Below are 18,255 nucleotides of genomic sequence, written 5' to 3'. Positions count from 1 at the left end.
GAAATAAACACGAATAGGCAGAACTAGAGACATTCCGCTATCGACCTTTCCACACCTACCACCACAAACCCATCCAGTTAATGCACACTCACAGTCCAACAGATAAGCACAGGATAATGTTGGCGTGTTTGATCACATTATACGACTGACGAACTGACAATACGACTGGCAGACTCAGCATGCATGGTTTAGACAGATGCACCATCACCACAAACACGTAGGCCGATTACAGAATATGAGCGCATGTAATGATTACAATTCACCATCAATAAATGTATGCATGCAAGGTATTCAGTTATCGTATTATCAGGTACCAGGAATCCATGACACGGTTTCCTTAAACCGTAACATAAATGTGCGAAATTTATGTTTCTCCACAATTTCATCACCCGCGAGTGATCATGTAGAATTGCTTAAAGATCAAGGAATCCGTCTTTACACATCAAGCAGGGAAACGCGCTTCATCAACGCTCCTCAAGGATCATGTGGCGTGTTCTTAGGATCTAGGTTTGAATTCCATTCTGTTGTTTAGTTCTCCCCATGTCTCCAGGGATAGGGTAAATGTTAGAGTTTTGCTGTACCGATCAGACATCGCCCACAGCACATATCCGGGTGTGATACCTGGCACTCGCTGGGGAAGCAAAATGTCAGGTATTTGGAGAATGTTTATGTTGAGTGGGAACTCCAGCCAGACAAACTCTGCATCGACAACTGTCAGGCAGCTAGATGAGCTCATGGCGAGATCCAGAACTGCATTGTATGTGCATGTAAAATATTATGTAAACATTAAACATCAACGCTAGAGGTTAATCAATCTTGGTTATCTCGTAGAATAGAAGCGACAAAACCCTTTCCACATCCATAAGAAATCTCTGCTAAAAGAAGACTCCATTGCACAATTGTGACTATATCATGAGTATGTATCCTTTGTTTCAGCAGTATTACAGCTGTACGACGTTGTTTGTAAACAAACGGGTCTGGACCAGACAATCCAGTCATTGTCACCATGTGATACCACGACAGACCGCCTCCGTGGTGTAGTGGTTAGAGCGTCCGCCCGGAGAGCGGAAGGTCGCGGGTTCGATCCCCGACCGCGTCATATCAAAAGACGTTAAAATATGGTACTTGTTGGTCCCTGCCTGGCGCTCGGCATTAATGGGTACAACAAGGACTGGTCGGCTCGGAATCAGTATAATGTGTCTGAGTGGGGTATTCATGCTTCACTGCGGCATGGTATCTCAGTGGGCTAGCACTATAAAACCAGCTTTAGTCTGGGCTAGTACAAGCAGCCGCACGGACACATACACACGCATGCACGTCGTCATATGAGCGAAATATTCTCAAGCACGGCGTTAAACCCAATTTCACCTCACCTCACCATTACAGAGCATGTATTCATGAATCACTATGAAATAGTGATGATACCAAGTGTTCGCCAAAAGGTGAGCGTATCCTGCCCCAGTGGTAGCACCCGTCATAAACATATGCAACGTCTAGTCCATTTCACAAAAGAGGCAAATTCGCCATAAATGAATGAAAATTAGAGGTTAGCATAACCTGCTCTACCGTGTGGCAGTGCTGAAAATGATAGACACTGCGCCCGCTACTCTGACAATTTGTATATTGAGTACGTATTTCGGACTGAGGGCACAGTCGTACTCCTACATGTCACGATGGCCTGTGAACAAACCATGAACTCTAGTTATGAATAGTAGAATCAAGGGGCCTATTTACTTACTGCTATTTATTTAATAGGCATGAGCTGTGGTAAGTTCAGAGACTGAGGATCAGAGATATATTCAGATGTCCAGTTTTGTCAATATGTTGCATATGTAAGATTTAAGAATCCATAACAGCAGAGACAAAAAATAATATCTTGCAGCAATATAGATCGCAGCTCAGGCTTCCAGACATTTGGTGTGTGGTGATATAATAACATAATTATATGATATGACACATCATTCCCGATTTAGGGAAGTGTGTGCGTGCGTGAGCGCGTGGATGAGTGCGTGTGTCCTCGAGTGCGCGTTGAGGACACTGTCGCCGGTACGTAACCATCTTGCACACGTGGTTTGAAATTCATGGAGCAACCATAACAATAACCTTGCATTTCATTTCTTTTCTAGCTGCATATCATTAATGAATCATTCATATACTATACGGAGATCGTACTAGAGCTCTGCGGAGACTGCCGACTCATATACCCATGACAAACTCACGTTAAAAATTAAAGGACTGTATCCACCATGGGTTACCCGAGAACCGGATATTCTGATTTTATTGAACATCTCTGAATTGCATTTACATGGGATTGTTGGCATCTTCCCTGCTATTTATAACCGAACATATTTGTGGTGAACTTGTATTGCGTTATTGAGTTACATAAATAAGTTTATAACTGCATCAATTCTTAAAACATGTGTGAGCGGCTTTGTGAGGGAACGTTTTAGTCCATTGACTACTCCTGCCCTGAACACTTATGGCGCCTCAACACATGTTATACTTCGTTGCTATTTATCTGTCGAAGTGGATTCATACATGCTTGTCAACAAACTCGATCAGATGTTACCCAACCTTCCTGAACAGGAAAGAAATACAACCTGAATCGATTTTCCCAAGACAGAATTTCAGGTACAGGTGTCCCGTATGGTTTATTAACCATGCACATGTTCTAACAATGCACAGATTCTAATCAGTCGTCATGTGATTCTTCCATTAAATAGTCATGTCATTTCTAACACACAACAATCATCTGACAATGGTTGGCTGTACACAAACGATATTGTCCTTATTCAACCAGACATAAGTACAGGTGCTGTATGACCAATGTGTACATCTATGACAAACACGAATGATATTGCGAATGAGTCTGACAACGAAGTACGGTATGACCAATATGTATGACGCCCAGGTATGGTAAAAGGTCTGTGTATAGCGGCACACTATGACATTGCCAATGCGTGTGACAAGCAAGGACGGTATAAGCAATGTGCATGAAGATAAAGTATAGTTTACCTAAGATACATTACGACCAAGTATGATATTGTAAATGCGTATGTATATAGGTACGATGTATGATACTGTCAACACGTATGACGACAAAATTATGACCAATTTATGACCAATAATTTATGACCAAATTATTGGTATGACCAATAATAAGAATAGTAATACAGTAGATTTGTTATGCGCCAAAACTCCAGGCACTTGGTGTCTGCTCATGGGGCTCCACAAAATTAAAATACACCGCAGTAGGCGTGCTATATTTTCACTGGTATTTCAATCTTTATAGAACTTTTGGAAGAGATGAGTCTTTATGCAGCTTTTAAAGATTGTCAAATAATTGGGATTTCTTTGTTCCCAAGGGAAGACCAATGTGATTGACACACATATATAGTATGGCCAATATGTATGACACCCATCTTTGGCATGAGAAACGTACGTAGTGCTCGAAAACGGCATGGCAAGTGTGTGTGACTAAAAAAGCATGATATTGTGAATGTGTGTGATGCTCAGATATTGTATGGCAACCATGTATGGCAACAAAGTACTGTAAGGCCAATGTGTATGACTAAAAAATATGACACTGCGAATGTGTATGACGCCAAAGTATGGTATGTCAAAGTTTGGTATGACCATGTACATGTCCCCAAAATATAGTATGACATATGTATATGAGTGAAAAGTAGGATATTGGGAATATGTATGACGACAGAGTATGGCTTGACCAATGTATGCTACTTTTAAGTATGATACTGTCAACTTGTATGACCACAAAGTATGGCTTGACCAATGTCTGCTACTATAAAGTATGATACTGTCAACTTGTATGACCACAAAGTATGGCTTGACCAATTTATGCTACTATAAAGTATGATACTGTCAACTTGTACGACCACAAAGTATGGCTTGATCAATGTATGCTACTATAAAGTATGATACTGTCAACTTGTACGACCACAAAGTATGGCTTGATCAATGTATGCTACTATAAAGTATGATACTGTCAACTTGTATGACCACAAAGTATGGCTTGATCAATGTATGCTACTATAAGGTATGATAATGTCAACTTGTATGACCACAAAGTATGGCTTGATCAATGTATGCTACTATAAAGTTTGATACTGTCAACTTGTACGACCACAAAGTATGGCGCGACCAATATATATAACTACAAACTATCCTATTGTGAATGTGTATGAGTACAACGTATGACATGGTACCCTTACAATATAAACCACAAACCTTAACACTTCGATTGAAACGGAGATATCCTTCAATCAGATCATGACACCTTTCAATATATATAAAAGTCAAAGTCATTTTTATTTCTATATCAGTATTACATTATAACATAATCCTGAGAATAACCAGGATTTAATTTGCATCACAGTTTTATACATTTCTAACAACTGCTTTTAGCTTATCTAACCTGCCCTCCCAGGTATGAACCCGATTACATTGTCTTGAGAATAACCAGGTTTTAATTTGCATCACAGTTTTATACATTTCTAACAACTGCTTTTAGCTTCCCTAACCCGCCATCACATGTATGAACCCGATTACATTGCCTTGAGAATAACCAGGTTTTAATTTGCATCACTGTTTTATACATTTCTAACAACTGCTTTTAGCTTATCTAACCTGCCCTCCCATGTATGAACCCGATTACATTGTCTTGAGAATAACCAGGATTTAATTTGCATCACAGTTTTATACATTTCTAACAACTGCTTTTAGCTTCTCTAACCCGCCATCACATGTATGAACCCGATTACGTACCTGTTTCCCTAATGTATTTAACTCACCACATGCATCGTCACAAATAGCTAATGTATAAACATCTTCCTGCTGTGCCTAATTAAATCCTAGGCAGTAATGATGGCTTTAATTAAATTACTACTTAACGTCACAGGACGTGTCTGAAATGAATTGTTCATAAAAGTCACGGCTTTTGATAGCGTTACATAAAGTCATAATTCCACAATCAACATTCATTACAGCTGAGGTTAAGTTCATTAGAAAATAAATAATGGCTAGATTTATATGGGTCGTAACTATAGGCACAACAATATTAGATATCGTGTATGTAAAACATGACAGATATACATGTAATGCACGAACATTGATCTCGCGCCGATGATGTAATTATCATTTAGTGTTATATTTAGCGATTGTTGATGTACGTTCTTCCACGAGTTAAATATATTTGAGAATTAAATGTTTTAGAATGCAACAGAATTATTTGGATTATCTCATAGATATGGGGAACCCATTTATTTCATGGGCGTCCCAATTTCAGAAACGTGAATAGTTTTGACAGATGTGACAAAGAACATACTTCAGTGATATCTGTCTTCGTAGCATTGTAGTGGCGGTGGAGTAGCCTAGTGGTTGAAGCGTCCTTTCGTCACGGCGAAGGCTCGGTCCAGATTCCCCACTTGGGTACAATGCGTAAATCCATTCCTGGTGTCACCCGTCGTTACATGCCTGGGTCCCATTTCACAAAGCGATCGTAGTGCTAATGTGATCGTAACTCCCATACTTTAACATAGACCTACGACAGTCGTAGCACTACGATCGGTTTGTGGAACGAGGCCCTGGACTATTGCAAAAGCGGCGTAAAACCCAACTCGCCTACTTGCATTACTATGTCCCAGAACAGATCTAAACATACAAGCTACTCCTCCATATCATTCACCTGTATCTCAAAGAGGTATTTGGTATCTATGAAGACAAGGCTGCGATGTTCAACTTCGGATGTTTTTGGAACAGATGCAGGTACTCCATTAGAAACTGCAAGTCTAAAGTACATTTCATTTATACCACTAATAGAAGATATGGACACGTTGAGTTCCCTGTTACCGTTCACGTCTGTTCGTTTGATGTAAAGGATACTTATTTCTCAATCTTGAAAAGCCGACATGATTTCTGGTGTATGTTTGGGCGTCTTGTGAGAATAATGATGATCAAATGCAGAATTATCACCCTCGGAATCTGCCGCTTTGTGTACCAATGCATAGTTATATTTCAATATCAACACTTACAAACCCATCATTTGGAAATTGCTTCATTTTGGCTTTCCAAATGTCCTAGCAACGCGTTAAATTGATTTTCGATTTCGAGTAGAACGTTTTATTCCACTGTCTTCCTTCGTTAGGTTAATGTTGTAGTCAATAGTTGACAGTTTCATGTTCAAATTCTCAGGCACATTATGAACAGTTACCATGGAAATTCTACTTGTGTTAATGTTTACATACATAACACAACTATTAGTAGAGCAATTTCCATGTTCAGGGTCATTAATAACACTGTATTGGGTAAAACAATCATTTATAGTGTCGTTAAGCAGTTCTGTATATTTAGTACATAATTTATATGGGAAGATTAGGCTTTGTTATGATATCCTCTCATTGCAAGTGAAAAACTTTCATTAAGAATATGTATTTGTCAATATTTGTCAGCATACAAAACCGCAAGACACAGATTCGGTAAAGTTCTACTTCTTGTTAGTACAAATTCATCAATAGCTTTCGAAGGACTTGAATAATGTCAGTAACTATTTAATTGAAGAAAACCACTCTTAAAGACTTAGATTGAATGTTATTAACTATTGAGTACACATGCAAATATAGTTTCATACTTAAGTGATATCATAATGGAAAAACAATACAACTGATAGTGATTTGGAAACTGATCATCTATTCAGGATCCAGGTACAATCAGACACTTGTACTGGAGTAGAAGAGTGTGATATAATTGTAAACGTGTGTATTGTTATTTGAAACGTTAAGTTGTAAAAATAACTTATGCATTTGTCTAGACAGCCATTCAAAACATCTAACTGAAGCAACAAATTCCTTGTGTTATTTTTTAAGAATTTATAGTCTAAAGGCAGACATGGCACTATTTACCGCTAAAAATAATGTGATAGTGCTTCTTTGCCTTCCTGTCTATTGTAACGAAGCAATCTGTGAATGTTGTGCTCTGTCTTTCTTTGAAGAATGAATGAACAGTGAAAGTATATGTTAAGAAAGACAATACAGTTATCAACAGCATGAGCATCAATCTACGCAATTCGGATACGATGGCATGTGTCAACCAAGTCTGCGCGCCTGACCGCCGGGATCCCGTTAGTCGTCTCTTACGACAAGCATGGGTTACTGAAGATCAATTCTAATTCGGATCTTCACGGGTGCAAGTCTTACTTAATTGGTGTTACGAGTATCCACAATACGGTCTCCTTGCACGACAAAGAGAGATCACACAACAATTTAAGAACAGTTTAATACTGGCACACTAACTATATTGTACAATAAAAATATGCATGTATCAGTGAAAAACAGTGCAAAAGTCTTACTTCTTGATAAGGTCATATTTGAAGTACAGACAAGATCCACTGCAAATCATCACATCACATAAATCCTTCATAAGGAAATCTGAGGCACAAAGTATTTCGTTCACATAATGCTGACGTGGTATATTCAATTTAAGTTTCATTCACAGCTGGCATGGTACAGCCCTTCATAACAACTCCCGAAAACAGAACTGAACACTTTGTGTTCATCTAGCTTGAAAACGACAAATAGACAACGAACAATAAGGTAGCTTAAACACAGACAATGGAAAGTTGTTGCACTGGTAAACAGCTTCTTGTTCAGTCCCACGTACAAACATCTCTTCCGAGCTTTACTGTTAATCACTCACAATGTAACACTATATATATAAAGTATGAAAGTAATCATATTCATATTTTCTCCATGGAAGATATATATGTAACAGATTCTCATAACAATTGGTATTTGCCGAATCTTCCGTTTATCTACTTTGCATAACTTATCTGCATATTTACGTAATTGGGGTATGGCATACATATTGTTATGGCATAAACTTGTGTCACAGATAAACACTTTATTTATAGGAAAAACAATCTTCTCTAAACATACAGACACGCAAGAAGCCGTTTATAAGGGATTAACATGAGTTAGTAAGGAGAGTCAACACAACTGTTCAAGATTAGACGGTGGGTTGTGGCTGCGTCTTACCAAAAGACGTTAAAAATGGTACTTTATGTTACTCAGCCTTGTGATTGGCTTGGAACCAGTATAATGTGGGTGAGTGAGGTATCAATATTAAAGTAGCATTGTCTGGACTAGAAACAACAGCCACACACTTCATTATGTACAGGCCCGTGCCAGTTACATTGGGACACTTGACGTTATCTCCATAGACTTGCATGTTATTTCAGTGTAGCATAAATATTTTTCATGAAGTGAGTTTAGGATGGATCTATGTAAAGTTTGACAGGCAAATAAGAAATCATCTCTGCTTTCCGCACATAATGTCAATTTAATTTTCCCACCACTATTTAACTAATGACATCACATTTATCAACTTACGAATGGTTCCACAATGCACAATCCCATAGGCCGCCATGTTAAAGGAATTGTTGCCATTCGATAAATAGGTAACGGAAAATTAAACAGAAATTATGTGATTGTAGGTAAGATGATTCCTCACAAATGTGCAAAATTTGACTTGGATCATACGAAAATGAAATTCCTGAAAACTATTATGCTACACAAAATTGACATGGAAGTCTATGGAAATTACGTCAAGTGTCTGAATATAAGTGGCACGGGTCTGTAACTGAATATTCTTTAAAGCAACGCCACACTCGATTTCACTTCATCTACCAGTCTGTAGTTGAACATGCACTTAAAATGTATCATTATTCATCATGTGTTAACACACTACAAACTGTGGTAAACGTGTGAAGTCTACTACACACGCTATTTAGGTACTAGTTCTTCCAGCCTGAGGTGAATAAGCACTGTATCATTATTCATCGTGTGTTAACACACATCAAACTGTTTTATATGAACAAGGCTTATTACACACACTGTATTTAGATACTTATTGGGACTTTAGGGGATCCAGGGATAGGAGTGACTGAGTGAGGGAGAGTATAGTTTTACGCCTCTTTTAGCAATATCCCAGCAATTTCATGGCGGGGGACACCAGAACTGAGCTTCACACATTGCATCCATGTGGGGAATCGAACCCGATTCTTCGGCTTGACGAGCAGGGATAAGAGTAACTACCCACATAGCATGGTAGTTTAAACATCAACTGGGATCAGGTAATCCTAACGTAATACCAGTACAACCTCAACGGAAGACCAACGTCAACGCCTCTACACCTGACGTTAACCGTATTTCAGAACAGCCCTTGCAGTGTCATTTACACTTTCTAATCTAATCATATACATAACCTGCATACCGATGTCACGTATATTTGAAGGTCTTCATAGCCGGTGAAATAACATATCCAAATTCAATCGGTTGTGCACATGTTGTACATCTTTTTCAGTCCCACGTACACAAACCTCTTCACAATAAAAACACACACGCTCATAGCTAATCTATTTGTGTCTACAAACATATAATTTTAAAGTTACTATGTTGGGAAAGATTTATGTGCAGTCGGTGGAGGTGTATATATATATATATGTTTTGAACATTATGTATTCCATGCAATTGTACATAAACCGGACTGGTAAAGAAATTATCAATGTCTCACATTTAGACAGCTACAAAAATAAGACAGAAAATATGAATACTAAACTATACACATGAAAAATAAGTGAGAATTTTGTTTATCACAAACTTTAATCAGAATTTTTAGCTTTCAGCCGGTATAATGCAAATTTAAATTACGATGTTTAGACGGTATAATGCATATTGTTAAGCAGTAATTCTAATAGTCATTAGAGTAACGTTTTTAAACGGACTAATTGTATAAAATAAATATACTCATGGAAACAAATAAGGGAACACGTGAAAGTACAAGTGTTCCTTTATTCTTTTCCAGGTTTCTTCACAAGGTATGTATTGCACTGTGGGTGAAATTCTGGAAATAAATAAAGGAACATTTGTACTTCCATGTGTTCCCTTATTCGTTTCCATGAGTATATATGAACAGATTTCAATATATTGCGTGAACTATAAGTGGACAGGTTTGCAATTTCCCTTCATACATGTACTGTGGTAAAGTCGTATACCATTTCTGTGTTAAAAGTAGGAATTGTGTCTCAACTCTCAGAGCTCATTCTCTTGGTATAAGCGTGCATGTTGTGTCACTCATCCTGTGCTGTATAATTCTTACATGTAGCTCAAGAAAGGTTGCATATTAAATATATTTAATAATTAAATATGAATGTAAATGCGCTCCCACATAATTTCTCCTTCACCAAGTATTTAATGGTTGATTCTGGAGTAATCAGCGTTAGTTGCATGTATGTGAAGGTATGGCATTCAGATCTCTCCATGGTGGAATATAGTTCAAGAAGTCATGATCAAATCCCTTTCAATTATAAACAAATTACTCACAGTTCAGTGCACGAACGTCACCTCTGCTACGACGCATTTTCACAATAATGTGTGAATAGCGATATTATTGTGGCTTCCACATGTTGCAACTGTAAAATTGTTTCCATATGTTTGCGCTTCAAACACCGCCTCAAGGCGTTTACACACTCAACGCTGTTTCGATAGTGTTACCATAGCCATTCTGTTTAATTGTTGTTTCATTTGAAATAACGTTTCAACATGATTGCAGTTTTAGCACTGTGTGAATATGAATTTATGACAATTTCAACACTATTCCATTATTCCATTACTGTTTTGCATGTTGCACACTGTTTCCAGTATGGTTGCACTTGTTATACTGTTTCAGGGTGGTTGCACCTATACACTGTTTCAGTATGGTTGTACCTGAGATACTGTTTCAGTATGGTTGCACCAATATTGTTTCAGTAATGGTATACTGGTTCAGTGTGGTTGCACCTGTTATACTGTTTCAGTATGGTTGCACCTGACATACTGTTTCAGCTGATATGGTTGCATGGTTGCATCTGTTATACTGTTTCAGTATGGTTGCACCTGTTATACTGTTTCAGTATGGTTGCACCTGCAGTATGGTTGCATGGTTATACTGTTTCAGTATGGTTGCCTGTTTATACTTGTTATACTGTTTCAGTATGGTTGCACCCAATATACTGTTTCAGTATGGTTGCACTTGTTTGCTGCACTTGTTATACTGTTTCAGTATGGTTGCACTGGTTATACTGTTTCAGTATGGTTGCACCTGTTATACTGTTTCAGTATGGTTGCACCTGATATACTGTTTCAGTATGGTTGCACTGGTTATACTGTTTCAGTATGGTTGCACCTGATATACTGTTTCAGTATGGTTGCACCTGATATACTGTTTCACCTGATATAATTGTTTCAGCATGGTGCAACTGTTATGGTTGTATGGTTGATATACTGTTTCAGTATGGTTGCACCTGTTATACTGTTTCAGCATGGTTGCACTTTTGCTATACTGTTTCATATACTGTTTCAGTATTGTTGCACATGATATACTGTTTCATATGTCTGTTTCGTTATGGTTGCAGCATGGTTGTGGTTCCACTACTGTTCCCATACTGTTTCAGTATGGTTGCACCTGGATATACTGTTTCAGCATGTTGGTTGCACTTGCACCTGATATACTGTTTCAGCATGGTTGCAACTGATATACTGTCCCAGTATGGTTGCACCATGAATGCTGTTTCACTATAGGTGCTGCATTAAAGATAAAGGTAGGTAATATGGTTCCACGTGATTGGACATTTGATATCGTTTCAGTGGTTGCACCTGTTCGTAGTTTCTTCCCATTTGCACTTTTAACTGTGTTGCCATATGATTGCACCTGTGACATTATATTACTGTTGTACTTCCTGTCAAAGTGTGTCAGCACTTTGTCTGTGATACATTCACATCATATTCACCGCCGTTTTGAATTTTACGAAAAGTGATATATATTTTGGCAGAACATCTTAAAAGAATATTCTCTGGATTCCACGTTATATAGTTCCATGTGGTAACAACACTATCATGGTTCCAGGAAGTGTGAAGATGGTTGCAACACTAACATGGTTCTATACTGATGCACTAGTATTTTGTCAACCTAGTGTATGACACAGCACTCATTAATCAATACAATCTTTTTAACATATGATATCTTATACCCCATAACCACCTGTATGCTGCAAAGTCGGTATCCAAAGTCATGTTACTTCATCTTGTTTGACAGTCATAATAAAAGATAATACCTCTGTGACGCTAAACTTTCTTGAAAACATTCAACCACCTTAAAGATGACCGAGTTGCACTTACCTTCAGGCAATTCAACTTCAACGGAAGGTATAGGATTCTTGGAAGAACTTCGTTTCCTCCTGTGGAACATAGCACGCAGGAAGAACGCCATGGTGATGTGAAGCCGCTGTGAAAACTGTAAATCCTGTTAAACGTCCGTGAAAAGACTATGGATTTTAAAGTAAATCCTCACGATGTACAAGAACAGCCTGCCTTCAGCCGGTCCAGGAACTTGTCCAAGGAACGCAACTAGCACAAGGCGAGTCACCAGTAGTCGTATCACAGTCTAAATAATCAATCTCCAGCTAGATATACATACAAATAGCCGGTGCACAACGGTCGCCTGAATTATACTTTCACACAGTAATCTACATACCGCGTACAGCGTTACTGCACGATGGTATCATCGCACAAACTAGTATTGCAGTAACTAAATTCCTAGCTTCTTCTTTGTCGCACGTGATTTAATGTTGAGGATCCTCAGCCCGGAACATGTTGCAGTAGTAGACTGGTGACACTGTATCGATTACTGCGGACTGTGCGATATGGTCTTTACAGCTGTTTGTACAATATCTTCTGTTTGAATCAGGTGCAGCACCAACTGTCACCAGCTGTAAAAGGATAGAACAGTTTTAATGAATTCACACAGCATCACTGTAAAGAAAACACGGAAATCGTTAGGTGAACAATGTGGGTTGCATACGCTAACATACTGTATTAACAGAGGGATGACTTAAACGTTTCAGCCGTCTACATGCACTTCCAAATGAGCAATATTCCAGCAGCTCTGGTCCTTGGTTTCAACATTTCATTTTTTTTCAGGAGCAATCAAGCATGTTCTTTCAAGGGTGTTTTCAAGGAGTGTTAATACGACTGGGTTCTCCGGCAACAGAATGCAGGCCTTTAAATGTTTCATTTCTAAATTTGTGTTGGTTGGTTTGTTGTTTAACGCCGCACTCAGCAATAATCCAGCTATATGGCTCTGGTCTGTAAATAATCGAGTATCATAATTGTTTGAGAGTGACTGTTATGTTGTATTTATTGTGGAACAGTGCTGTAGCTGTATTACATTATTTAAGAGTATTGTTAAGATTCGGTTTCCTATTTAGACTGTAAGAAAGGACTGGGTGGGAAAAACCTTTTGAGCCTGTTCTGAAGTATTTGGGTGTTGTCTGACTCAAAGGGTTAGAGAAAGTTCTAGACCAATTTCTTAGACAAAGGGGCGTCTGTCCTACCTCATATTAAATATAATTATATGAAGGCCAGCAGCTGTGTGAAGATCATTTTTCACTCTGGTTGATTGTTGTTTAACGCCGCACTCAACTATATGGCGGCGGTATGTAATTTATCGAGTCTGGACCAGACATTCCAGTGATCAACAGCATGAGTATCGATCTACACAAATGGGATACGATGACATGTGTCAAGCAAGTCAGTGAGCCTGACCACCCGATCTCGTTAGTCGCCTTACGACAAGTATGGGATGCCATGACCAATTCTAACTCGGATCGTCAGAGTTCTTTTCACTCTGGATGGTCAACATTGAACCACTGGATATCACCATTTCTGTCCATTATCACTGCTTTTATATGATACTGTGATTGTATTTCTACTACAGTTGAATTAGTACTGCAGCTCTATTTATACTGCCATTGTGATTCATTTGAACTAAAACACTGTTGTTGATTAGATCACATTTCTTGTGGATTGGGTTCATATCGAGACTTTGTGTAATCGACACGAAACATGATGTACATGCTCGTGATATATTCGGAATCGTGCAATAAATTTCTTATGATTATGGAAAGGCTTTTGTCGCATGTATTTATGCAAGGATAGAGTCTAATCATCATGATATACACCAGATGCACAAATGCACCATATGAGGCGGTCAGCATTACATACACTTAGTAATTCACACACAGCTCTTAAGAATGCGTATTTGTATTTTACACACCCGTGAAGATCCGGGGTAGAATCGGTCCTCAGTAACCCATGCTTGTCGTAAGAGGCGACTAACGGGATCGGCGACTAACTCGCTGACTTGGTTGACACATCTCATCGTATCACAATTGCGTAAGATGATGCTCATGCTGTTGATCACTGGATTGTCTGGTCCAGACTCGATTATTTACAGACCGCCGCCAAAAAGCTGGAATATTGCTGAGCGCGGCGTTAAGCAACAAACCAACCAAATCCTGCATCCAACCAACCAACCAACCAACCAAACTGCATTTAACACAAAGCCATAGCTTTTAGGTCATAGCTAAAGGCTACAGGCCCTGTTCCCAAAACACACGATGTAATATTTATAAGCAAACTAAAAACTTCGATTTTTCTTTATAATCTTGACAGCATAGTAGCAACAGTTAATCGTCTAGATATTTTCAGTGGATAAATAATAAACGTGTTCTGAAGCTGATATTTGAGTTCGCGGTCGTCGACGTGACAAACTTCTTCCACGAGCTGGATGTGCGGAACTGCATGATGTGGTATTTGTAGCTGTTCGTGGTTATAAGGACTGTTTCTTTTGGGATATAGGCGAGGCAGGGAGAGTTAATGACGGGCGCTCACACTTCCTGTTTATATTTCATAGCCTTCATTTGGAGAAACGTCATGCTTTTTATGCCGTCCTTATTTATAATTTAGTACACTAACACGCACACCAAGAGATACCACATGTTTTGTTTAAATTAGACAAAAATAGAATTGACGTAGAAGTCATTGCAGCGCGAAAAGGCGTTTGTATTAATAACTTAGTGGACTCGAATATACCTTTCTGTCCAGACGTGTCTGTAACTGTTAGTACTGCTGTCATTTTTTACACGTGCGAGTTTAAACAGAAACAACGTCCAATCCCAAATCCAAAACAAAACAAATAGAATTAATATTAAAATGAATAACATAATAACACAAAAATCGACATGTTATAAGTTTGATGTTTAATATGTTTCAGTCTCTAGCACATTATTTACACATTATTCAAGATGGTGGAAATGGTGTAAACACTTTCAGGATGTAAAAATGTCATTCTGGGTTCCTTAAAGGTCACATGCAACGTAAAACACAACTTTGCAGATTCTGATACCTTTCGGTATGGACTTACCGAAACAAATCATCAAAAATGCAAATTAAGCTTATAAAGTTGAAAAATAATGCGATGAAAAAAACCGCGCGAAATCGGAGTTCAAACGTTTCACTAATTTTCCCCCGACTTTCGGGGAAAACAGGTTTCAACAGCTGGACTGCGCTCATAGCACGTGCGCAGTGAAAAAGGTTCGCGCAGTTTGGAAGCGGGTTGTCCGGTGAATACTCGGTAAAGGCTTTGGTGTGAGCTATTTTTCTAATGTTTTGTTGATATCTCACAGGCGCGAGCTTTTTATATGTTATGACAGTAAATTAACTGTTTATATAATTTCATTTGTCTATTTAACCACGAATTTTTCTTACCGAGTCACTTTCTCAGTTCGATACTTAAAAGCAATGTCATTATTTAGCGTTGACAGAATTTCTAACTGTGATATAGATATGTCGTTGTCACAGACAAAACTCAATGTCTTGTTTTATTGACACCTGTGTATCTGCCTGCCTGTCTGCTAATGACAATATTCAATACACAGCTGCTATCACTGACCACATGCAATTTGAACTTAACACCAATCAGGCTATACACCATAAACAAAATGCATTGATTTATGGCCCGAGTTCGGTCTCTGTCACATTATGTAATTACACAGACAGGCAGGTGTGATACTTGAACACATGACATGTTATGATGTCTGTTGATTGTAAAATGTTATACACAAAAAATGAGCATGTATTTACAAAACCCAACATCTCTATATATACACACACAATGAGCCGTGAGGGCATCTGCAAATGAACCAGCCGTTACACTTGAGTGCACACCCAAGCGCTCTGACTGGGTCCGGTTCGGAAGTAAACCCAAGTACAAAATATTGCACTTTTGATTTGCGATTGTACGCTTATAATTTTGTTTATATGTTTTTTCATAACCAGCAATGTATATTATATGTCATGAATAAGTGATAATTGTGTTTTAATTATGTTTGATTTTTTGGTTGCATGTGACCTTTAAGACAAAGCTGCCTTAGCTCTACGACTGTCGTAACTATTATGGCTTAACATAGACTTATGACAGTCGTAGCGCTAAGATCGCTTTGTGAGACGGGACACTGGTGGGCGGAATCGACTTACAGCATATTGATCAGGTTTAAAAAGGGGATAGCGTTTTGTGGGTTGTGTCTGACAGGTGTGAGGCACCTGCACGCAGGTGGATACATGTGATGATGTTGACATGTCAGATGTCTAAAAGTGGTGGATGCGCCTGTGGACATACAAACACTTGATATACAATAACTCCGTGTTTGTTGATATACCGTGATGTCTAATTCAGATCTTAAGTGTTCTTAGTGAGCGGGCTGGATTTACGTCGCTTTAAGCAGGAGATCAGCAATATCGTGCGGGACAACATGAATGGGCTTCACACATGATACCCATGTGGAGAATCGAACCCGGGTTTTCGGCGTGACGAGTAAACGCTTAACCACTGGGCTAACCCCCCCCCCCTTTTGTAAAATAAATGATACACTCAACGTAATGACTAAACAGGGTGATCTTTAACAGACGATACAGATTAGAGAATGCTCCCATCAATAAATCCAAGAGTAGAAGCGAAGAAATACCCCATCTCCACATCCATTAGAGATCTCTTTTAGAGGCAGAATCGATTGAAGAATTCTGACTGAATCATGAATACTGTTTATGCATCACTAATAAATATTTATAGCATCAGGTGCACGCAAAAGTGAGAGTATCCTGCCCCATCGGTGGCACCAGTCATGGAGATTACAGCTAATTATACCTAAACAAAGTAGAAATGAGAGGTAACGGTTTCATCAATGCAGGTTGTCATTGGTGCACCATACACATATAAACAATATAAACATCTTACCTTAGCACCATCTGCTGTGAGAATCTAGACACAGAGCACGTTGAAGAACATTGCTTTCCCCAGTATGCACATTAAGCTCACTGTACGCCCCACCAGTAATTCTGCTCTCTTTGCCTTCACAGACAACGATGTATATACACAGGAGCAGTACTACGTGGACCACAGACGCAGAGGCAGCAGCAGGCTGAAACACCGAGGGCAACTCCCAGTGAGCCACTATACAGTATCTGCAACATATTACTTTGGTTTTTAAGATGTTACATGTAGTACCTGTTTGAGAAAGAGAAAATCTTCCCAAGTCAATATTTTGAAGATAAAGTTTGCTGGAATCAACACTCCGGTGTTATGAACTGTTGCTGTGGTAATAACAAGAGGCGTCTGCATGTTGAAGACGTTATGCGCCACATTCCAGTGTATGCAAGAAGCTGATTGTAAGTAGCTGTAGTTGAAAATAGTGTCTACCAGGAGAAATGTATGTTCAATTTTTTATCGTTTATTGTTTAAGGCTGCAGTCAGTAATATTCCAGCTATATGTCGGCGGTCTGTAAATCATGGAGTCTGGACCAGACAATCCAGTGATCAACATCATGAGCATCGATCTACGCACTTGGCATACGATGACATGTGTGAACCAACACAGCGAGCCTGACCACTTTAGTCTCCTCTTTGGAGCGGTGGGATAGCCTAGTTGTTAAAGTGTTCGCTCATCACGCCGAAGACCCGGGTTCGATGTTTGTATGTATGTATGTATGTATGTATGTATGTTATATGTATGTATGTATGTATGTCTGTATGTATGTATGTATGCCTTTTATGTATGTATGCATGTATGTTCATTACAGCAAATGTATCTGTATAGTATTTTATAATTAAATGGTTTGAATATAAGCACCTTAAGGATACATATGCTGTGAGTCCATGTTGCATTTGAACCTGTAACCTTTATATTGGCCACATTCTTCATTGAACTCGAATTCGAATAGGGTATATGATGCTTGTTATGTAGAACAAATGCAATGTACAACTGTATTAACAAGGAAGTCCTGCTGCCCAGCATATCAAACGACAAAACAC

At 38.7% G+C, this 18,255-nt stretch overlaps 1 protein-coding gene across 1 annotated transcript in view; it reads right to left on the bottom strand.

The window, feature by feature from the left end:
- The window catches only part of LOC124279501 (TWiK family of potassium channels protein 18-like), a 92,599-nt gene extending 75,332 nt beyond the window's left edge, over positions 1 to 17,267 (bottom strand). The window contains exons 1-2 of the mRNA XM_046715330.1: positions 17,182 to 17,267; positions 12,228 to 12,817 (exon numbers count right to left, since the gene is read on the bottom strand). Coding sequence (XP_046571286.1) covers positions 12,228 to 12,318 — 91 coding nt within the window. The 5' untranslated portion in view covers positions 12,319 to 12,817; positions 17,182 to 17,267. The remainder of the gene's footprint in view (positions 1 to 12,227; positions 12,818 to 17,181) is intronic.
- Positions 17,268 to 18,255: the final 988 nt, after the last annotated feature.

The sequence above is a fragment of the Haliotis rubra genome, unplaced genomic scaffold, assembly GCF_003918875.1.
Source record: "Haliotis rubra isolate DU_JTF1 unplaced genomic scaffold, ASM391887v1 Scf250, whole genome shotgun sequence".
NCBI classification, from domain to species: Eukaryota; Metazoa; Mollusca; class Gastropoda; order Lepetellida; family Haliotidae; genus Haliotis; species Haliotis rubra.
The sequence above is the reverse complement of the archived record's forward strand: the minus strand, read 5'-3'. Positions and strand labels throughout refer to the sequence as shown.